The following is a 24,990-nucleotide window of genomic DNA, read 5'->3' as shown; positions in this document are numbered from 1 at the left end:
ACTGCGTACTCTTCCACCAATCAGGATTTTTCTCTTTCTCTCCACTGAAGAACAGCTCTCTGGGTGGTTAATAATCTCTCCTGTTTCATCAAGGGAGCGTTTGTGATTATCAATAAAGAATGTAATGGACATGATAGTTGATTTCTCAATTATCTATTTCATTCTGGACTATTGATCTGAGCCAATCATGATCATTTTTTTCTCCTTGCCAGTGATTGGTTCAGCCGTAGCCAATGCTGGGAAGCTTCTGAAGAAAACAAAAGAACAAAAATAACCCTTATTGTAAGAAGACGCCTCAGGAGGAAATGCTCTTTACCTGGATGTGATGTGTGGAACGGCTTCTAGCGCACACAGCCATCCTGAGGCTGAAGTCAACTTAGAAGAGCTGGCCGATAGAGGGCGCCTGGGTGGCTCAGTCGGCTGAGCCTGTGACTCTTGATTTTGGCTCAGGTCGTGATCTCAGGGTGGTGAGACAGAGCCCTGTGTTGGGCTCAGTGCTGGGCGTGGAGTCTGCTTGGGATGTTCTCTCCCTCTCCCTCTGCAACCCCCAACCCCTGCTCTCTCTCTCTCAAATAAATATATCTTAAAAAAAAAAAAAAGAGCTGGCAGATGAAAAGTGCTTGAGATAGTGTGTATTTCATACTATCAGACAGTATAGGGAATTGCAAAAATATAGAAGCCATGATTCCCTCAAGAATCATACTGTCTGCATTCAGTCTAGTTGGTAATATATACACAGATATTAAAAAAAGCTATAATATAATTGCCAAACAGTATATTTATGTTTGTGTTCATTAGCATAAGATGAGACGATTGAGGCAAGATTTTAGGAGGGCAATCTTAAAGGACAGGCTGGGTTTAGATTAGTACAATGAGAAGTGGAAGGGGGAAGGGGAAGGGGGAAGGGGGATTTATTCTGAACCAGTGAATGGAGGAAGGACAAAATTTGGTTGAGTTACAAGGACTAGAAAGTGAGTTTGATTGACACAACTTACAGCGGTAGGGGAGGAAAGATTTTTTTCCCTTCTATCCTCAATAGCTAGGTCTATGAAGTAAACGACAACAAGAATATTAACAGGAGAAAAAGTATACAAATTATTAATTTTTAATACCACATTCATGGGGGCATCAGAGCTAAAAAAAAAAAAAAGTGACTACCTGAAGAGTGGTGAGATTTGAGAGCTTATATTATGTTCTTCATAGAGAAAGGGGAGGAGGATGTGTGCCTCTTAAGGGAGAATATGGGATTTTTAGGAAAGAGGAATGGGCCTTTAGAAGAATAGATGGGAGGTATGATAGTTTGTGACAAAGTTTTTTGGGTGCCCTCTCCTGTGATAAGAGTCAATCTTCTTTAGTTGATGAAACTCCCAGGGAGGGGACTTATGACAGTAAATTCCTTTTGGAGAATCTGTCTATAGGCAGATAGGAGTTCAGAGAAAGCCTCCCCTGCATTTGCTGTTTTCCAGGGCTTTAGCTCAGAATAATCCATATTCCAAAGAGACATCTTCCACAGCTGGAAGAAAAAAATCAGTCTGGAAAGTTCTCTACTACTAAAATTAGTGTTAATTGTTTTTATGTTGTCTGGTCATTTCATTGCTTAGAAGGAATGTACTTGTAAAGGATTTTACATCAAGAGACACAATAATGCAGTCCTTAATTGATCCAATACAAATGTATTTTGTAATCAATCAATTCTATTTTCCTCCCCTGAATGAGAAACCTTTTGGATGGGTTTGAACACTAATTTGCATCCTAATATCCAATTTTCCCACATACCCTCATTCTCTTTAGAGTTTTCAATCTTTTGATAAGGGATGACAGTTGGCTCTAGGGAGGTTACAATTTCACCTGCAGTGAAATGGAAAATCTCATTACCAGTCCCCAAGTCCCTGCAGCTATGATATTGGCACTGATAAGGCCATGAAAAGCAATTTTAAAATAATATATATAATCTCCTGCACCTTTAGGAGGTTTAACTAACTGATTATCATGTTTTTCTTTAATATTTTGGACTCTGATATCTACTTGAAAAGATTGTATCCGTTTGTAGTATTTTTTGATTTTTTATAAACTTAATATCAGTCCCACCCCACCTCTAGGGGTTATATCTTATCAGCAGATTGTATGATAATTAACTCAGAACAGAATTGCCTGATAGGTAAGAGCTTGGATTTCAAAACAAAGCCATGCCCCTTACTTTTGTTTTTTGTGTTTTTTTTGCCTGTAAAAGCTTTAGTTTATTATAAGTCTGCTTACACTTTATTTTTTTAATTTAATTTTATTTTGTTAATCACCATACATTACATCATTAGTTTTTAATGTAGTGTTCCATGATTCACTGTTTGCGTATAACACCCAGTGCTCCATTCAATACAAGCCCTCCTTAATACCCGTCACCAGGTTAACCCATCCCCTCACCCCCCTTACTTCTAAGTTTGCTTCGTATAAATTAATATCGTTTTTGAAACTGACACTTTCACCATATCAATACAGAATAGAATAGACAGGGCTAGATGCTCCAAGCATAATTTTAAACTTCCTTGTGATTGTCATGGATTTTTTTTTTTTTTTTTTGTACTGGGACAATGATTATATAAGACTTTATGGGTGGTAAAACAAACTGAAACAAACAGTAAACAACAAAGCGTTTTTCATTGGATTCCAAGGAAGTGCATTTTTTGTTTGTGTTTTTAAGTGCTTTCAAATGATACCAACTTGGTCAAAATTAATTGTTCTAAGTTATTTAAAATAGAAAAATGTGGCAGTTTTTTCTCTTTTTGATAGTTGACAAGCAAACATATGTAGAAAAGAAAGCTGAAACTTGTAGCTCTGTATTTTCCTTATTTAATTGATCTGGTAATAGAGAAACTTCTTTTACCACTACCTCCTCCCTCTCCCCCCCACCATTCTCCCCAACATATTAAACTCAGTGAAGACATTCATTGGTTATTTCTTAGGCAATACCATTTTATAAATGTCAGCATGATAGTTTTATGAATTGTTAGGCTATCTCTCTGGCCATATCCTCATAATTATAGTATTCACATACTCCTTTGCTTAGGCAGAAGGTTAATATACATTATTTAAAAACTATTTTTTGCTGTTTTTTTTCCCTTTTATCTCATTGTCTGCACTCCCTTTGTGCTTCTCTAGATTTTGATTGCAGATTACTTCTGAACAAGTAAGATGTTTGCTTAATTTAATTTAAAAGAAAGCAACAGGGAGTATTTAGGGCAGTGTTTCATGAATTTAGAAAATTAAGTGCTAAAATACTTTTTTTGTTTTTTATTTTTTATGACAACTAGCTTTTGGGCATCTGACAATGCCTGCTATTTTTATTTACTTCTATTTGGAAAAGCCTCGTGGTAGTTGTGAATTTGTCTCAAAAAGCATCTTTTCTCCATGGGAAATTACCCATTTCTATTGCTGGCTATTTCTAAATGCTTACCAGAGTTTTGTTTTGTTTTCTTCTCTTATAGCCAGCAGTCAGCAGAGGACCTTGCCCGAGTACCTGCCAACTCCACTAGCAATATCCTGAATAGGCTATTGGTCAGTTATGATCCCAGGATAAGACCAAATTTTAAAGGTTTGTTTCTTACCCCCCACCCCAAATCTTCAATCTTTGCAGTTTAAAACTTAATTTTATGTGTTTAATCATTCAGTTATGATATTCAAAACAATAAGGTTTCAAATTGGCCTGCTACTGTCCTGTGATGTTGCTTAGACTTAGAGCAATTTAGTGACAAAGATACTCAAAGACAAGCAGAATATTAGTTCTTACAGTTTTATACGGTTCCCAGTTAAAAGAACAAAAATAAGTATATTTTGATTAGACTAACCTCCGTCATGGGTTTACTAAGTACTTAGTATTGCTAACCTTAGTGATTTAAATTTCAAGCTCTGGACACGGATCTGGCTTTCATTCACAGAAACCGAAGTTATAATTTGTAGAATAGCCTATACTTGTTAGGGATAGACAATAGTTCTGATATGTATTTAGATTCTTTTAAAATTTTTGCTAGCATTTCACATTGATAAAAATTTCCCTCTACTCTTTTGCTGAAAAAAGATGGCCACATGGTTTTTAAAAACATGTTAACTTTGTGAATAAAAGCAACCGTGTTTTCTACAGCATAGATCGTTTCTACTCCAACAGAATATTACTATTTATCACACCTTTCAAGAACCAAAACCATACTTGCAATAAAAATCACGAGAAGATTATATAGCTGTGTGAACTTTCTTTCTTTCTTTTCTTATTTTCTTTTCTTGTCCTCTTGATGAGTTAGGAAAAGCTATCTGAAAAAAGTCTCCTCTCGAAAACTGTAATCCTTATTGCTGGCTAAGGACAGGTATTAATGTAGATCAGATTAACATTGTAAGGCTTGATATTTTTTTCTTCTTCCTTTACAGAAAAAAAAAAAAAAATGTCTGCAGCTGTTTCTAGTCAACTGAAGTTATACAACTATGTTGTAAAAACAGGGTTTTTGTTCATTACCAGAACCTATTCAGTTACTTTCAACAACAGCCATGGTCTGGGTTGTCACATGTCTACCATATATTGATTCACCACCTGTTTTTCATCAGTCAGTGGTTCTGTGGCTAAAAGGCTAAATTCACATTTTCCCTTTGTTAGCCCAACCAGCAGCCGACAACGAATAAAAAGAAAAAAGAAAAAAAAAAAAAAGCAAGCAAGCAAGAAATTTGCAACATTATACCTTAATTCTCACTCCATGAACTTTCAAATTATTTTCCAACAGGTCAGGCAAAAATCTTTATAATGATTCTGTTATATGTCTGATTGACTTCGCATATTCATGAATTAAAAATCAAAATATAGTCATTGTAAGTAAGACGTATTGAATACTGCTTTACTAATGAAAGTAAGATTTGAAATGATTATAAAAATGCAAAAACTTAAAACATTTAAAAAATGGTGTTTTTTTAAAGAATATTTTATGTTAATTTCTTAAAATAAATGCATTAGCTCAATTTAAAATTTCTTTAAAGGTAGACATATTTACTCAGAGTCTTAACAATTTAAGAAATAAATATTTCTGAATAAATAACATGAGTTAATACAGCTTAACTCCTTTTTTATTTTTATTATAATCCTTGCTTAGAAAAATAAGTCAATAGCAATTGTGAACATGGAATACTGAGACCATAGTTTTAAAGTTTTACATCCCATGTGGTTTGGAAAAAATATAAAATCAAGTCCATAAACCATAAAAATATGAAAATTCTGACCAAGTTTTTTATAGCTACTAAATATATTCTTAATTTTTATTTGTAGGCATTCCTGTTGATGTAGTAGTCAACATTTTTATCAACAGTTTTGGATCTATTCAAGAGACAACAATGGTAAGATTACAGGCAGTTAAGTATTTTTAATTATCAAAATTTTAACTAGAGGATAGTGAAAGTAATAGTAAAACTGAAAAATAAGGAGTAACTCTAAGGAAAAATGCATGCTTTCTTCTAGTATGAAATATCCAAATTCCAAGGTGTGTTACATCAGTGATTTCAGTGCTTATATAATTTTGCAATTCAAATGTAGCCTTAATGCTAATTAAAACTTACAGACTTGGAAGAATTAATATACTCACTCCGAACAACTAATTGGATACCACCTGGGAAAAGCATTTATGTAATGAATATTCTGGAGCAACGTTTATTTCCTAGTATGCTTATATGTATGAACATTAAAAAATATTTAAGTGTTCACGGTTTATTTTTCTTCTAGTTTCCTGAGGAGAATCTTTGTTTACTCTGTTGTGCTAATATTGTGATGTTTGGATCAGAGAATTGTAAAAGTCAAAGAGGAAAATTAATTTTTATAAGGCAACAGAGCTCCCTGAAAAAATTATGTAACAAGAGGAAAGGTCAAGGAAGGGCAAAAGAAGAGCGAGAAAGAGATGATGGGCGGGCTCCTGTCTTGAAAGGAACAGAAAAGAAGGGTTTGAAGGAGTGGCTGCTACCCATGCAGGAGTTGGACTGCAGGGACAAAGGCTGCTATAAAGTAGTAGTTGTGTTAGTAGGTTACTAATTAGTAGATTACATTAGCAGATTTTCTGAATGATGTGTGATGTAATTACCCCTCCGCTTCTTAAAAGGCATTCAATAAAGTCTACCTGCTGTTTGATGTTTTAGAATATTAGATTTTGTGCCCTTTTTGAAAAACCACATGCTAAAATGATACTTCAAGTGGGAGAAAGAAGGCCCAAGTTTTTTCTATTTTTTTTGAGATACTTATATTTTATTAATAATATACATTTTGGATTGAAAGACCAGGAATGGATAGAGCACAGTATAATTTTTCAGGGATGATCTCAGGCTAGAGAAAGAATGATTTAAAATATTTATTCCTTTATTCCTCATAGCAGCATAATGTGTTATAAAAGCAACTCTATATTGCATTTAATTTGTGACACCCATTTTTGTATCTAATTGCAATGAGAATGTTATTTATTTTTTGTAGAAGCATATATTTAGCCCCTGAATAACTGATTGTTTTCTTAGTGTGTAAATATTTTTAGAGAATTATTCAAAAGAAGATTTTGGAATCAAATTCGTTTATTTCCAGTGACTTTTTTGTTCACCTAAATGATAGAAACAGAGTACAGATCACTAGAAGACAGCTACAGAATAAGATACGGACTACCGTATAGCACTTAGGAGACAAGTGTAACACTTGTTAACAGAAAATGTGGTTAGTCTAGCTAAGCACTTCACTTTGTAAGAATAAGAGATGTCCTTTTCTCAAGGTGAAATTTTAAGGGAATCCATTTTGTCTCTATACTCTTCTCTGTGCCCTCTTTTGTCTTTCATGGCATCATTACCCTAATCCTAAATCATCCCTGAAATATGTTCTGGCCTGTTGGAAACATTCCAATTCTATCTTGCATTTTGGGACAGCTAATGCAAGGATATTTTTTCTCATTTGCATAAAGACTACACATGTGTCCAGCTCAGTAGGTATCATTAATGTATCTCTTCTTTAATAATCATTCATTGAATGCCTTCCAAATGTCAGACACTTAAACTTCTGCAGGCCCTATCAGTAGTTACTTGATGACACTGGGTTGAAAACACCTGCGGGAAAGGTATGCTAGAAAAGGGAGATGAATTTTCTTACAGATTATTTGGGGATTATAATAAAATATTGCATATTTATAACATATTCTCATATTGTCCTCCTTCAGGGATTCATCATAGTAGCTAGCTGGACTACTTATTGCTGGGACCAGATTCAACCGATTCTCATCAGGGAGTCTTTGTCCCTGCTATTTATCCCTGCTTTTCATCTCTTATCTTCTAATCAGAGCCTTTTCTGGCTGCTCTGACTCACTTTGTGCCTTCTTTTCAATCCAGGTCTTTCATCTCCATCACTTGTTGCTTAAATCTGATAGCTTCTTTACTGTAATTAAACTATTTTTGTGTGTTTTTCTCTTATTCTCTAATGGAGTGTAAACATTTTAAAATCAGGAATAATGTATCCCACTTCTTCATTTTCCATTTGTTCTTTATTACCTGATATAAACACTGGTCAGGAATACTGGTGATGGACTCAATAGAGTAATTTCAAAGGTATACATGTATGGAGAAGATGAGAGGATATTTCTTTTTTTTCTTCCAATCACCCAGGGTGGGCGTCCTTTATTATTATTATTTTTTAGCTTTATTGAGGTATAATTGACAAAATTGTAAGAAATTTAAAATGTACATGATGATTTGATACATGTCTACATTGTGAAAGGCATCCCCTCATCAAGTTAATGAACACATCCATCACCTCACATATTAATCTTATTTAAAAAAAATTTTGGTGAGAACATTTAAGTTCTACTCTCTTAGCAAATTTCAGTTATACCAACAGTGTTATCAGCTATAGTCACCATGTTATACATTAGATCCTGACTTTATTCAGACCTTATTCACCTTATTCATCTTATAACTGAAAGTTTATATTTTTCTACCAACCTCTCCCTATTTCCCACACCCCCAAGCCTCTGACAACCAGTTTTCTACTGTTTCTATGCTCTCCAGGCTCATCCATGCTGTTGTAAATGACAGAATTTCCTTTTTTTTTCAGCGAGTAATATTCCATTATATATATGTATGTATATATATATGTATATCCATTATACACACACACACACCACATTTTATTGATCCATTCATTCACTGATGGACACTTAAGTTGTTTCCGTACTTTGGCTATTGGAATAATGTTGCAGTGAATATGGGAATGCAGATATCTCTGCAAGATTGTAGTTTTGATTGTGTTGGATATATATACCCAGAAGTGTGATTACTGAATCATATGGTTGTTCTATTTTTAATTTCTTGAGGAACCTCCATACTGTTTTCCACAGTGGCTATACCAGTTTATTTTCCCATCGGCAGTGTACAATGGTTCCCTTTACTCCACATCCTTGTTGGTATTTGTTATCTCTCTCATTGATTGATTGATTGATTCGTTCATTTGTTCTGCTAATAACCCGAGAGCATATTTCTTAAAAACAAAGAAAACACAAAAGTCCCTGGAAACAAGAGGTTGGGAAAACAGAGAGTATTAGATTTGTCTAAGTACAGGATATATGTTCAGGGAAACAATATGGTGGCCAGTGTGTAAGTTGCAATGTTAGACCGGCTTGTGCTTGAATCTGTTGTGTACCTCATGTGCTATACCCTGACAAAGAGTGAATAAATTACAAAAATAAAGCAAAAATATTTTGCCTGGCATAGTAGCTCTCAGTGATGTGATTCTTGGGTTGTTATGCATTTTCAAATTCATTTAGTATTTCACAATAGAATCTCATCCCAAAGAAAATGCTAAAGAAAATGAACCATTTATGAGTTTGTTAGTAACACCATTGTACAGTTGTGGTTTTGTTTATTAATAGCCCCCTAGAAATCTCCCCTACAAAGATCTGCTGAAATAAAGGAAGTCGTAAAGTCTGGGAAGCTTTAATATTACCCCAAACTTTTCTCTCCCATTCAGACCTTTCTACTTCAACTAGTAGTTGCTTATTCCAGAAGGCATAATGCAGGACGCAGAGCTCGGAGGGGTGACTGTGACTTCAGTAGCTGCTAGTCAGGTGGTGGACAGATATAGGGCAGCTTCTGAAAAGGGGAGGGCGCCCATTCCTTTTTTCCAACAGATAATGTTGATTATCAAAGAAGCAATCAAGGTTATAGGCATTCACATTGTTGTTAGGAAATTTGAGCCAATTCCATTTGGGAACCATTGCTTCATGCTTATTTGTTTTTTAATTCAGTTGCTAACTGTTGGTGACTAAATTAAAAGTAATCTCACATTTATTCAGAAGCCATAATTGTGTAGTGAAGGAAAAATTATAGCCATATTAATATTCCTTAAAATCTTCCACGCTTCCATGGTTATATGCCCCTTCAGCTTGTTTCATGATCTCATTTTATAACTTTATAATTCCTTTTTCTCATATCTGTGTGTTTATTTGTATTCCACTACCTTACATTTTTGTAAGGTATCATTATAAATACTATACGTGGTATTTACTGACTTTAATAGTAACATCACCAAAATTGTCAAATAAATGTAATCATCCTAATTTGAAATTCTAGTTTTATCAGTTTATATGTTACTGCCTGTGGCAACTGAAATAAGAGTATTCAGAACAATGAAAAGAATGTTTTTTTAGAGGCCAGGTGGTGTCTGCTCTGTGGTTATGTCTATAATATTTGTTGATTTTTCCATTCAGTTCTTACCTTTGGCTTAAATCACTGGGATTTTCATAATTGAAAATGTGAACTATTGCACTTGTGGGGGAAAAAAATTGGGTAGTATGGTTTATTATAATAATCTCTACACAGAAACTTCATCTCATCAGAAATACATAAGAGCTATTTAATGGAAATGGGAGCCTGTTTATATAATCCATATTCTTTCTTTGGTTTAGGCATGCTTCATAATTATATTGAATTATTATTATACTATAATTCATGATCCCATCAGACTTTCTATGCCTTTCTGCTGCATGGCTTATTATTTGTTCTTCAGTTCTTTTTGAGCAACCCAGTGTGCCTATCAGGAAAAAAAAGTCACATTCGGCATCTGCTAAAAGAGCTGAATTCTAGTTCTTGGCAATTATTTATCTTTGTTGTTTTAAAAACAATTTCATCTATTTCCCTTTATATAGACTTACATTTCTTTCCTTAAAACTTGTCTAAGTTTACTATTCCTTTTTTCTTGTTGCTTTTATTATTAACTTTCCAGCATTATTTCATTGTAGAATAATATTAGACATGTTTGTCCCCATTTTTTTTCTATTTTATGTCTTAGATACACAAACCTTTAAAAGGTTTTTATATTTATTTTTTCTCATATGATCTGTCTTCAGGTTTGTACCCTGTGGTAGGCTAAATAATGTTCCCCCAAACTGTCCATGTCCTAATCTCAGAACCTGTGGATAAGCTATTTTACACAATAAAAGAGACTGTGTGTCTGTGATTAAAGTAAGGATCTTGAGTTGGGGAGATTATTCTGGTTATCCAAGTGTCCACTATAATCACAAATATCCTTATAAGCAGGAGGCAGGAGGATCAGAGTCAGTAGTGGTAGATGTGATCAAGACAGTATGAACATGGACTGATGCAAGGATGTGATGTATCAATCAAGGAATGTAGGCAGCCTGTAGACGCTGAAAAAGCAAGGAAATACAGTCTCTCCTCAGATCCTCCAGGAGGAGTCAGCCCTGCAGATACCATGACTTTAGTCCCATGAAACTAATTTTGATGCTCCAGAACTATAAGACAATAATTTATGGTATTTTAAATCACTAAATTTTTGGTAATTTTGTTACAGCAGCAATGGGAAACTCATACACATTCTGATGAACACTTTGTTAATGCATTTTTTTTCCTCCCAAATTCTGTTGCAGGATTATCTGATTACATATAACTTCATCCCAAATGCTACTGGAGAGTTATCTGATTATGTATATAACTTTTTCCATATATGGAAATGGCAAGACAATCAATGGTTTTGAATTCAGTGATTATTAAAAGCTCTCACTTGTTAATAAGGATATAATTTGAAAGAGAATATATATTTTAGTTGTTAAAAATGTGTTTCATTCTCTTTTTTTGTCAAAGTTACTTTTTTAGTGTCTGCCTTAAAATGAATCTAATATGATTTGTCATGGATACTTTCCTCTTCCCTTTTTTTCTCATAGCTGTATTATTTAGAAGTATTGGTGATTAAACATCATATTAGGCAATAAGGAAGGAAGAGAAATGCTCAAGTTTTTTTTTTCTTCTTCCAATAATTTGTCATTGTTATCAGTTGATATAGGAGAAATTAAATTAATGATATTAATAATACTAGACAAATATCCTAACCTGTCAAAATGTGACAGTAATATGTATTAAATAGAAGTATGTTGGATACTTTCTATTCAGCCCAACAGACTGCTACTCTGATGGAGTTTATAGTTTAGTGACGCACTACTGCACCACCTAGCAGGCCCTCCTAATATACATGGAATATTGGAATAGGTCTAGAAAATTTTAAATATTCGTAAGGTGTTATTAAATAATATTTAACTAACTTTTTTTTTTTTTTTTTTTTTACAAAATGACATATTGGGAAAAATTGCTAAAATACAACCTAAAAAAATTTAGTGGTGTATTGTTAACTCGTAATTCTTACATGAAATATCTAACCTCACTAAAGACTAAATTTAAATCCTTTTCAAAGTAGGCTTATAACAGCTCTGTTGACGGAACTTTAATTATAATGCTACCCATACTATGAGAGGTGATCTCCTTTATTTCCTTGTGAATGCTAATATTTTTATTATGATGTAAAGACTACAGATGAGCTAAAGATGGCCTGTGTGAAAGCCAGGTAAAAATTATAACTAACCAGAATAGCTATCCTAACAACAACTCGAAGTATAAACATTTTTTAAATATTAAAATTTCAATAATGCAGCATAACCAGTTTTAATGTCTTGTTGTGAAATGCTTTATTGCCTTGAAGACATAGTTGAATTTGGGTGTTAATTGAGACTGAAAATTTTGGAGAACATCCATTTTCCAGATAATGACTAATAGTGTGCTCTTTGGAATGAACAATGAGTAGTATTTGTCACCAAGTTCTTTAAAAAACAATTAAGTAATTTCCCACTGATAAAAGAAGTCTGTTTGATGGGAATTTGTTCATTGCAAAATAAACGATAAAGCTGTAATTATTGTGATTGAATAATTGAAAATAAATAGGTTTCAAAGATAGTTATCTTAATATAGAACATTTGAAATACCAATAGCTAGCAATTATTTAGAGATGCTCATAAAACATTAACCAAAGCAACTAATGAGCTTTTATCTTTTTATGAATGTTAAACTCAAACTATTAATTTAAACTGTAAAATTTTAAAACATTCTTAAAAGATATATAAACCTGATACAACTTGAATTGAATCATAATAATATGTGGCTACACAGCTAATAGAAAAGCATCTTTCAAGTACTTTTATAATGAAATAATAAGATATAATGACCAAGACTGATAAAATGAAATAAGCAATTTCCAGTTTTTCAGTGATGCTCATTATAATACAACTTTGGAAGTTCTACTAAAAAATTAAGAAAAGGATTACTGTAGAGGCTTGAAGCTTATGTGGTGCATTAAGCTTACAATGGAGCACTTGAAAGCAAGAAGAATAATTCAGGAGGTGCTCAGAAGCAGATTTTAGCACCATGTCAAGATCTGTGACCTTGAAGTAGATTATTGTTAAGAATAGTTGTTGGTTGGGGGCACCTGGGTGCCTCAGTCAGTTAAGCATCTACCTTCAGCTCAGGTCATGATCTTGGGGTCCTGGGATCGAATCCCGCATCGGGCTCTCTGTTCATTGGGGAGTCTGCTTCTCTCTCTCCCTCTACCCCCCCACTCAAGCTTTCTCTCTCTCTCTCTCTCAAATAATAAAATCTTTAAGATAAACAAACAAACAAAATAATTGTTGGTTGATCAACACAGTACAGAGCAAACTGAATGTGTTACACTACATGCAGAATTTTTTTTTGAGGCAAAAAATAATCTTACTAATCTGTGTTACCAACATTATAAAAGAATAACAGCAGCATAAAGGATATATCCTAATAAGGCAGTGTATTTGTTTGGCCAGTTGCAGTTCATATACTTTACATACTACATCATTTAATCTTTATAAAAACCCTATCTTTGTGGGTAAGTTATTATTATCCCCATATTATAGATAGGGAATTTTGTCCTCTGTTTACTTCTTAATCCTCCATAATCTTGCTTTAAATATGCCATTCTACCAAAAATGCTTTTGCTAAAATTTTCAGTGACTCCCTCATTTGCTGAAAGTATTCAGTGTGACTATACTTGACGCCGTATGACATCTGCTACCGCTGACCTTCTCAGAGCTTTGGCCTGTTTGGTTTGGTGAAATCACATTTTCAGGGTTTTCTTTTTTCCTCAGTCTTCTAGTCTGCCCTTTGCATGCCCGCCCTTCCCAGGGTTATTTTTTGCCTTGCATTCTTACTCTAATTAATAACTTTTGGACAAACTCTTCATTAGCCTTCTTTTTTTTTTTGGTTATGTTTTCAAGATTCATTTATGTCATAACATGTATCAGAATTTCATTCCTTTTTATGGCCAAATAATATTCCTTAGTGTGTATGTGTATACAGGCATACCTTGTTTTATTGTGCTTTGTAGATACTGTGTTTTTCACAAATTGAAAATTTGTGGCATCCTGCAATGAGCAAGTCTATTGGAGCCATTTTTCCAACAGCATTTGCCTACTTGCTGTCTCCTTGTCACATTTGGTAATTCACACACTATTTCAAACTCTATTATTAATATTCTATTTGTTATGATGATTTGTGATCTGGGATCTTTGATGTCAGTCTTATGATTGTTTTAGGGCATCAGGAACCAAGCTCATCTAAGATGTCAAATTTAATTGATAAATGTTGTATGTGTTCTGACTATTCTACCAACCAGCCATTTTCTGTCTCTTTCCCTGTCCTTGGGCCTCCCTTCCCTGAGATAGACAATACTGAAATTAGGCCAATTAATAACCATACAGTGGCCTCCAATTGTTCAAGTGAGAGGAAGAATCACATACCTCTCACTTTAAATTAAAGGTAAAAATGATTAAGCTTTGTGAGGAAGGCATGTCAAAAGCCAAGATAGGCCAAAGGCTAGATCTCTTGCATCAAAGGCTTAGCCACGTTGTGGATGCAAAGGAAAAGTTCTGGAAGAAAATTAAAAATGCTACTCCAATGAACACATGAATGATAAGAAAGTAAAGCAGCCTTATTGCTGGTATGAAGAAGGTTTGAGTGGTCTGGATAGACGGTCAAAACAGCCACAACGTTCCCTTAAGCCAGAGCCTAATCCAGAGCAAGGCTCTAACTCTTCAGTTCTATTAAGACTGAGAGGGGTGAAGAAGCAGCAGAAGAAAAGTTTAAAGCTAACAAAGGTTGGTTCATGAGGTTTAAGGAAAGAAGCCATCTCCATAACATCAGTGTGCAGGATGAAGCAGCAAGTGCTGATGGAGAAGCTGCAGCAAGTTCTCTAGAAGATCCAGCTAAGACAATTCATGAAGATGGCTACACTGAGCAACAGATTTTCAATGTACATGACACAGGCTTCTATTGGAAGAAGATGCCATCTAGGACTTTCATACCAGAAAGAAGTCAGTGCCTGGCTTCAAAGCTTCAGAAGACAGGCTGACTCTCTTGTTGGGGGCCAGTGCAGCTGACAACTTTAAATCGAAGCCAGTGTTCCTTTACCATTCTGAAAACCCCCGGCCCTTAAGAATTATGCTAAATCTATGCTGCCTGTGCTCTGTCGATGGCACAACAAAACCTGTATAACAGCATATCTGTTTACAACATGGCTTACTGAATATTTTAAGCCCACTCTTGAGACCTACTGCTTGACAAAAAGATTCCTTTCAAAGTATGACTGCTTCTTGATAATGCACCTGGTCATCCAGCCATTCTGATGGAGATGGGCAGTGAGATTAATGTTGTCTTCATACCTGCTAACACAACATCCATTCTGCAGCCCAGAGATTAAGAAGTAATTTTGACCTTCAAGTCTCATTATTTAAGAAAAACATTTTGCAAAGCTATTATTACTGTAATAGATAGTGATTCCTCTGATGGATCTGGGCAAAGTAAATTGAAAACCTTCTGGAAGGGAAGGGATGCAGCATTTAGATACTTCTAAGAACATTTGTGATTTGTGGGAAGAGGGGTCAAAATATCAACATTAGCAGGAGTTTGGAAGAAGCTGATTCCAACCCTCATGGATGACTTTGAGGGGTTCAAGACTGCAGGAGAGGAACTAGCTGAAGATGTGGTGGGAATAGCGAGAGAACTAGAACTAGACGTGGAGCCTGAGGATGGGACTTAATTGCTGCCATCTCATGATCAAACTTGAATGGATGAGGAGTTGCTTCTTTTGGGTGAGCAAAGGAAGTGTTTTCTTGAGATGCAGTCTACTCAGTGAAGATGCTGAAATGACAACAAAGGATTCGGAACATTACATAAACTTGTTGATAAAGCAGCAGCATGATTTGAGACGGCCTCCAGTTTTGAAAGAAGTTCTGCTATGGGTAAAATGCTATCAAACAGCATCACATGCTACAGAGAAATTGTTCATGAAAGGAAGAGTCAATGGATATGGCAAACTTAATTGTTCTCTTGCCACAGCCACTTTGACCTTCAGCAGCCACCAGCCTGGTCAGTCAGCAGCCATCAACACTGAGGCAAGACACCCTCCACCAGCAAAAAAAAATATTATGACTCACTGAAAGATTAGGTGATAGTTAGTATTTTTTAGTAAGACTATAGTACAGTGTAAATACAACTTTTACATGCTCTAGAAAATCAGACAATTCATTTGACTTGTTCTTTTGCAATTGTCACTTTATCGCAGTGCTCTGGAACTGAACCCACAATATCTCCAAGGTACGCCTGTATACCCCATTTCATTTATCCTTTTATCTCTTGATGGACATTGGGTTGTTTCCATCTTTTGGCTCTTGTGAATAATGCTGCAGTGAACATGGGTGTGCAAGTATCTGTTGGAGTCTCTGCTTTCAGTTCTTTTGGGTTTATACCTAGAAGTGGAATTGCTGGATCACATGGTATTTCTATTTTTAAGTTTTTGAGGACATAGTATAATTATTTAAAAGTTAAAAATGTACATTTAGTGAGAAAGTACGGACATGTTAGTGATTTATTTAACTCATTAGTGAGGGACGCAGCGGGATAGTAAAGCTGCTTCAGTGGAAAATTCAGGAGCTTGAAGTGAAAGAATGAATGCTGAAAGTAGATTGCTAAATTAGGTACAGGCTTGTTAATGTCTCACAGGGCAATAAAGGCTTAATCTTTGGGGATATCTTTTCTACCTGACATAGAACATTTGCATCTATACCAGGCAAATATCATTTGCAATTTATGAATCTTCTGTATCTTATCTGCTTTTGCAGAGTCTGGGCCCTAACTAATTGAAAATGGCAAGTCAGACAAAGTTACACTTTCCTAGAGAATCATACAACCCTTAGGTAGGCTTGTTATACAATGTTTCAGCATGATATTGAAAGGGCAAATAATAATCTTTTTTTCCTTATTTCCAAATTTTGATTTTTCTTACCTTTGTGTTTATTCCCTTGCATTTTTTATACTGTTTTGCATTCACTTTTTTTTTTTTTGTAACTTCATCTTTGTATATATCTTTCTTAGGTTATATTACTTTGTTGAAATTTATTTACTTTTCTTTAAATTTTGATACATATTGCCAAATAACCCTCCAAGAAAGTTTGTGCATTTATTTTTCTATTGGTGATGTATGAATGTGCCAGCTCTCCATGCCTTGGCCAGTGATAAATATGATTACTCATCATCATTTCCAATTTCATGGGCAAAGTGAAAAAAATAGAATCTTGTTTTTCATTGCTTTTCTTTTGTAGTGAGACAGAACATATCTTCATGTTTACTGGTTCTTCATAGCAAACTTTGCTATAGAGTTTTTCATGCGAGTAGTTACTTTCTTAAAAGAAACTTGCAGTATCCCTCAGTGTTTTTGAGAGAACTGTCAGATTGTTCTATACAAATCCAGTTCATGTTTAATGTTATATAACATTCTATCATATGAAAATAACATATTTTACTAATCTGTTCCCCCTGATGGATTTTAGATTGTTTCTGGGTTTTTTTGTTTGTTTATTTTTTTGTTTATTTTTTGGCTATTATATATATGTATGCAGTAGACGTCTTTGAAATGTATTTATGTACCAAGTACATTTACTTTTAAAACTAGACTTCATTTTTTAGAGCAGTTTTAGCTTCACAGCAAAATCGAGCAGAAAGTATAGAGAATTCTCATATATCCCCTGCCTCCCCCTGCCCACAGCTTCCCCCACTATCAACCTCTGCACCCAAAGGTGTGCATTTGTTGCAATCAGTGAACCTACAATAACACATCATCCCCTACAGTCTATACATTACATTAGGATTTGCTTTTGGTGTTGTTCATTTCATGGGTTTTGACAGATGTTTGAACATATGTATCCACCATTATAATTTTATACAGAAGAATTTCACTACCCTAAAAGTCCTGTGTTCTACATGTTCATCTCTCCCTCCCCTATAACCCCTGGCAACCACTGATTGATTGATCGATTGATAGATTTGTACTGTATCCAAGTTTTGCCTTTTCCAGAATGTCATATAGTTGGAATCATGCAGCATATAGCCTTTTCAGATTGGCTTATTTCACTTACTAGTATGTATTTAAGTTTCCTGCATGTTTTTTTTATGGCTTGATAGCTCATTTTTTTTTCTTGTTGAATAATATTCTGTTGTCTGGATGTACCACAGTTTATCCATTCACTTACTGAAGGACATCTTGGTTGCTTCCAAGTTTCAGCAATTATGAATAAAGCTGCTATAAACATGAAAGTGCAGGTTTTTGTGTGGGTGTAAGTTTTCAGCCCCTTTGGGTAAATACCGAGGAGTGCAGTATGGTAAGAATATATTTAGTTCCAAACTGTCTTCCAAAGTGGATGTACCATTTTCATTCCCACCATCAGTGAATGAGAGTGCCTATTGCTCTGTATCCTCATTTGCATTTGGTATTGTCAGTGTGATGGATTTGGCCCTTTCTGATAGTTGTATATTGGTATCTCATTGTTTTAATTGTTTAATTTGCATCCCCCTAAAGACATATAAAGTGGAACATCTTTTCATAGGTTTATTTGCCACCAGTATATCTCTTTGGTGAGGTGTCTGTTAAGATCTTTGGCCCATTTCGGGGCACCTGGGTGGCTTAGTCATTAAGCGTCTGCCTTCGGCTCAGGTCATGATCCCAGGGTCCTGGGATCGAGCCCTGCATCGGGCTCCCTGCTCTGCGGGAAGCCTGCTTCTCCCTCTCCCACTCCCCCTGCTTGTGTTCCTGCTCTCGCTATCTCTCTCTCTGTCAAATAAAGAAATAAAATCTTAAAAAAAAAAAAAAAATCTTTGGCCCATTTCTTAATGGGGTTGTTTGTATTCTTATTACATTTTAAGAGTTCTTTGTGTGTTTCTTCTTGGTCTTGACTTTAACTAATGTCTTTCTCCTGGTCACTCCAAAACCTCTATCTCTTGCTCTGGCCTCATTTTAGTGATGATCTTGATTATTTCTGCCATTTTACGTTTCTTGGTATTCAGTGATTCTTTTGTATTGCTGATAAAACACTTAAGAAACAGTGAGTTTTGCCTCCTACTTTAGTCCTGCCCTTCCCTGATATCACCACCTATCAAAATTCTGCCTACTCTCAGAGAACTCCTGACTCACTTGCTGCAGTCTTTCCTGACCTGTGACCGAACTGATCATTTAGTCCCTCAGCAAGGGCTGTCACCCCTAGAGTCCTTACTAATTATTCCCTTACTTGTTTAATTATCACTTCCTGAGGGTATGGCCCTCAAATTTTTCTCTCTCTCAGACTGGTAGCTCAGACCTTCAAACATAGAAAGTCCTTAATGAATTACTATTTAATGAACAAATGAAGGAAGAAATGAATGTTAACCTAGCAAGGTGAAACTGATTGTTAACTGCATCTCTTTTGTAATCATTGAATTTAGTTTAGAACATAAAAACAAATAGATGTTTTATTTTATTAGTCCATGAAACAAACTTGCCATTGTTAGTCAATGTATCTTAAGTCTGTGAAATCTGAATAATATTAGATTGATCAGATATTAATAATTAACATTAATAATCAGAAATTGCTTTGTTTTCTAGTGCTGTATTGTATTCATCTGTGTATAACCAGCAACTAACATAGTCTTTGCATCTAGTACCCAAAAAACACTTTTTAAAAGCTTTTAAAGAATACAATTAAAGTTAGTTTTGATGTTCAGTAACCAATTGAAACTTATAGGTGGCATTTTTAGAACAATAGAAAAGGAATGCTGTCAATAGTAATTGTGAGCCTTTTCAAAAAGGTGATAATAACTATAATGGTAATAATGTTAATAATACCTATAATAAATTTGTTAACTTTTGAGTACCCTCTTTGTCCCAGGTTTCATGCCTTAGGTACAGCCTTTTATTTGATTCTTGTGAATAATTGAAGATTAATTTTATTGACGAATTTGAAGCTCAGAGAAGTTAAGTGACTTGCCTTAGGGCACATAATAGGTCATAATTCAGACCCACATTTGTCTAATTGTCCTGTCTTCAGGTCTCAGTGTAGGTGTCAGTTCACTTGGTTACTTTCAACTAATCCTGAATCTAGATGCTCCATTTGCAATCTATTTCCATTTTCATAGTCTTTTTCAAATTGTTTTATATTTGACTGATTGCCAATGTAACTGACAATTATTTCTTTGAAGTCTGAGAGTACTCACAGCGGTATCCTTAGTACCCAGAGCATAGAAAGGAATATATGGTTAATAAATAAATTTTGAATTGAATGAGTGAGCCAACCCATCACCTAGGGACTTAGGAGGAATTTAAAAAAACCTTTTCAGAAAGTATATGATATACTCTGTAGCTAGATTCTCAAGGATGTTTATTGGAAAGGGAACTAACTTATTTATATAGCAGGTACTATATTAATCTTTTACATTGAGCATTTTATTGAATTATCACATTAGAAATTAAGATTCCTGTTTTTATTTTTTTTTATGTTAAGAAATTGAGCTCAGATAGTTTAAGAGACTTGCTCAAGGTAAAAGCTTTAAGACTCAGAGCTGAAACTTGAGTCAGGAACTTTATATTTCCAAGCCCATGTTGACTCCATTATATTAGACTTTATAATTTGATTAGTATAACTATAAAAAATTATTTATGATGATATATAGAATTTTAAAAGGAGTGGCATTAAAACATTCTTATATAATTTGTAATTTTGTAATTTTCCCCATGAATAGGTTTTGTTTTGTCAAAGCCTTTGATACTATGTAGGGCTACGTTGGGCTTTAATCAGCTTTTGGCTGGTTAAAATGCTTTGAACTTAATAACTGATATAAAGATTTACATTATATAAAGATATTCTTGGATTGATGGAAATATTGATTAGACTTTAAGAAGGATTTAGAAGAATGAACTTCACATGGAGAAGCACCATTCAAATTGCTTTAAAATTTTAAAAGAAAAATAGTTTTTCTGTATAATTTTAGATGAGTTAGCCATACCATTTTTGGAGGTAGAATTGTGGAACATAGAATAGTGCTCCCAATGTGTGGAGATTTTAAGGAGAATTCAGTGTTAATGCTGGGGTAATTTCTGAAGTTCTACCCCAAACATTACAAAGTGGCTTCTTTTTTTTTTTTTAAGATTTTTTATTTTTTGACAGAGAGAGACAGCGAGAGAGGGAACACAAGCAGGAGGAGTGGGGGAGGGAGAAGCAGGCTTCCTGTGGAGCAGGGAGCCCAATGCGGGGCTTGATCCCAGGAACCTGGGACCATGATCTGAGCTGAAGGCAGACGCTTAACGACTGAGCCACCCAGGAGCTCCGAAAGTGACTTCTTTTTAATTATACAAAATATGCCAAAGTTAAAGCATAGAATTGCTTTAATTCCTGTCAGATATCTTGAGTATTATTATAAAATATCGACATAATGTCACTGGAAATTAGTTACTAAGGTGTAAACTAGCATACATTCCAAGATGTAGTAGTTTTAATCTAGATATCTGTATCTCTAAACATACAGCTAACATTCTATTAAAGTAAGAAAACCTAATATTAGACTAAAATAAAGCATCTTAATTCTAAAAGCCACATCGGCAGAGTTTCTGGGAAGTGGCATCCAAATAATGCTCACAGACTCTTGTCAAGTATATGACAATCCGTCGACTGTTATTTTACTTTTCATCCATCTCTATTTCTGGCAAGGGTTTGTGGTGTATCAAAATAACAAAAAAATGCAAAGAAATAACTGAAATAGGACTAAATGTGCAAGGGTCATGCAGTGATAGTCATACAAGGATATGAGAGAGAAATTATTGATTCAATTGACTATAGAATTTAGCCTTCAGTTCCCTAGCTGCCAAGCAGAAATAAAAACATGATGGGATACTTCAGTCTTGCTTTCCTGTAATAGAGAGCATATAAGAGAATCAGGAAAGTATTTTTAGTATAAACTCTGAGGAATAGGTTTGTTTTTGCAAAGTGCTTAGACTAAGTATGCCTAGCACATAGTAAACACCTATATAATGATATTATGGTAATATATGTATAAACAAAAGAAAAAATTAAATAAATAAAGAAGAATTTATGTTGTATATTTTCATATAATGGTCATTGACCAAAATAAGGAGTCATGGCTTTAATAACGTGTTTATAAAAGATACATAGGCAACCTCTTCTGGTTATTTTTCATACTAATCCTTGATAGCAAGTTAAGGACATGTATTTTATCATGACATTGTGAGTGCACATTTTAAATATGGCAGTTTAAAGATGTAGTTTTTGATGATTTACCTTTTGATAAGACACAGTACATAGAGAAGGTAATAGAATAGTTTTAGTGTATGTAATTTTAGAATACCGATAATTTTAGCAGATCACTCCAAGGAAGCTTTTTAGCAAATAATTTGAAGTTGAATACTGTTAAGTGCTCAAAGTAATGTCAAATGTATGTCAACCATGTGCTTTAGCTAAGGAAGTGTAATTGGTATTTTATTAGAAAATTAATCCTAGGAGTGCCTGGGTGGCTCAGTGGGTTTAGCGTCAGAGGCTTGATTTTGGCTCAGGTCATATCAGGGTCATGGGATGGAGCCCTGCATGGGGCTCCATGCTCAGCAGGGAGTCTGCTTGAGGTTCTCTCTCTTCCTCCCTTTCTGCCCCTCCTAGTGTGCTCTCTCTCTCTCCTTCTCAAATAAATGTCTTTTTTCAAAAAAAAGAAAATAATTGAACCTAATGTGTATTCCTTTTAAAGGGGAGGGCCATGCATGTTTGCCTGGAATGGATAAAAGCTTGCATCAGGAAGCAACATGAGGTCTTCTGGAAGTCTCACCATGTGATGTAGATAAGCCTTTGTCTTGGACGCGTATGAATTAATTCTTGTTGTCATAATCACTGTCAGATGTGAAGCAAATAAGTCCCATTATGAATTCTAAGATAGGTGTATATTTTGACGGTTCATGTAGTTGTACAATGCAGCTCTTTATTTTCCAGAGTTCTAGGCCTCCTTTATCCCCTCCTTAATTCCATGTTCATCTGATTAGAAAAATGTTATCTTTTTTTTTATCAGTGGCGCAGATATGTTCAGTGTCAGTTTATATAATCCTTAATTTATTTGACTTTGGCCCTCTAGTGTCATTGGCATGTGATTTTTAAGAATCAATTTGTATTACACATGTTGAAGTTTTTATAAACCTTAAGTTTAGAGTAGCTATGAGATGTAGGCAGTTTAAATCTTATTTCACTGCCTATACTTCAGTTTGTGGATATTGTTACTATGTACCTTACCCTTCTACAATTACTATACAGAGTCTGAAGATAATGTGAGAAAGTAAATTGTCCAAGCTTTTTTACTGGGACAATTACTACCTCTTGATTATGCTTTATTTTATATGTTATACATATATAAAGCATGTGCACTTACATTTCATAGAAATCTATTCTTATTACTTAATAAAAGATGGTCTATAACCTCTTCCTAGTTACTTACTTGGATTTCAATTTGAAGTTTATTATTTCATTCATTTTGATCATGTTGAAAGGCTATGGGTAAGACAGTATTTTGTGAATTTTGAATGATTGAAAATAAGGAAGCTAAAGCCCAAAACAATTTTTACCTTGAGCACTTTTGTGCATGTTCTGAGTACAGTATGCAATATTAAAATCAAAAGACCTGAGCACGATGCTCAATGCTAAGTTTGTGTATGCTAACAACCTGATTTTTGCCAGAACCCCATTTCACTGGCAGATGTAAAACGTATTAAGCTATTGAACATGTTCCTAGGTTCACATATTCTTAAAATATATGTCTTGACATAATTTAATTTTTAGAGATAGACAAACTGAAGTAAAATAGCCAGCTATTTAGCAGATTTCAAGCCATTTTTCTACTATAGTTAAATAAACACAATGCAAATTTTGATATACTCATCTGTTTTGCATAATGCAAATCTCATTTGACTATCTCAAATTCTCTCTACAATCATGTACATATATGAGTAGTCAAGAATAGTTTTTCTTTTTCCTTCTTACATATACATATATAAGTATGTGTGTTATATACATGTGATATAATGTATATGTTATATATATGTATTTTTTTAAATTTTTTATTCTTATGTTAATCCCCATACATTACATCATTAGTTTTATTTATTTATTTATTTATTTAAAGATTTTATTTATTTATTTGACAGAGAGAGACACAGCGAGAGAGGAAACACAAGCAGGGGGAGTGGGAAAGGGAGAAGCCCACTCCCCACAGAGCAGGGAGCCCGATGCGGGACTCGATCCCAGGACCCTGGGATCATGACCTGAGCTGAAGGCAGTCGCTTAACCAACTGAGCCACCCAGGCGCCCACATCATTAGTTTTAGATGAAGTGTTCCATGATTCATTGTTTATGCATAACACCCAGTGCTCCATGCAGAATGTGCCCTCCTCAATACCCACCACCAGGCTAACCCATCCTCCCACCCTATGTATATTATTTTTATAGTTTGCTACTTAGTAAAAAGCAAATAGAAACATTTTCCCTTGGCTTCTTATCTGTTTTTAATTTAATTTTATTCTACTTTTTTTGGGAAGAATAATGACAATATTTAGCTTTCTACTTTTTTTGGGAAGAATAATGACAATATTTAGCAGTCTCATGTTTTTACAATAACACCACTTAACAAACTGGCGTAATTGGCATTTGTAAAAAGGTGAAGCAATTATTGGTAAAGTTATATTTTGATGTTGGATCTAGCAAGTGCTAAGGAAATTTCTGTAGAGAGTTGTTAAATAGACACAAGGGTCTTTTTATACTGCCCGTGGGGCTCTTTATATTTAGTGACCAAGCAGTTTTGATCCTGTTTGATGGTGGGAGACTAAAAATATTTATGCTGCTTATCACTGAAACTCTTTTTATTCTGGTGCTGAATATATTCTTTCAAATAGCAGTAAACACACACATACACACATTTTTTTTTTTTCCAGGACTATAGAGTTAACATTTTCTTGAGACAGAAATGGAATGATCCCAGGCTGAAGCTCCCTAGTGATTTTCGGGGCTCAGATGCACTGACGGTGGATCCCACAATGTACAAATGTCTTTGGAAACCTGACTTATTTTTTGCAAACGAAAAAAGTGCCAATTTTCATGATGTGACCCAGGAAAATATCCTTCTCTTTATTTTTCGTGATGGAGATGTTCTTGTCAGCATGAGGTATTCTTTAATATTTGTACAGATATATATATGTGTATATATATTTTTAAGTTAGATTATCACAGAAAAACATATTAA

At 34.5% G+C, this 24,990-nt stretch overlaps 1 protein-coding gene across 2 annotated transcripts in view; it reads left to right on the top strand.

The window, feature by feature from the left end:
* Positions 1–24,990, top strand: part of GLRB (glycine receptor beta) — an 87,025-nt gene that overhangs the window by 30,990 nt on the left and 31,045 nt on the right. The window contains exons 2-4 of one of the 2 annotated variants that reach the window (XM_035022834.1): positions 3,480–3,586; positions 5,297–5,364; positions 24,683–24,912. In XM_035022834.1, the coding sequence (XP_034878725.1) occupies positions 3,480–3,586; positions 5,297–5,364; positions 24,683–24,912 (405 nt within the window). Of the gene's footprint in view, positions 1–3,479; positions 3,587–4,674; positions 4,761–5,296; positions 5,365–24,682; positions 24,913–24,990 lie in introns of those variants that run through there. The other variant, XM_035022835.1, reaches the window with a different exon arrangement.

The sequence above is a fragment of the Mirounga leonina genome, unplaced genomic scaffold (assembly GCF_011800145.1).
Source record: "Mirounga leonina isolate KUSES-001 unplaced genomic scaffold, KU_Mleo_1.0 Mir_176, whole genome shotgun sequence".
Classification (NCBI taxonomy): Eukaryota; Metazoa; Chordata; class Mammalia; order Carnivora; family Phocidae; genus Mirounga; species Mirounga leonina.
The sequence above is the reverse complement of the archived record's forward strand: the minus strand, read 5'-3'. Positions and strand labels throughout refer to the sequence as shown.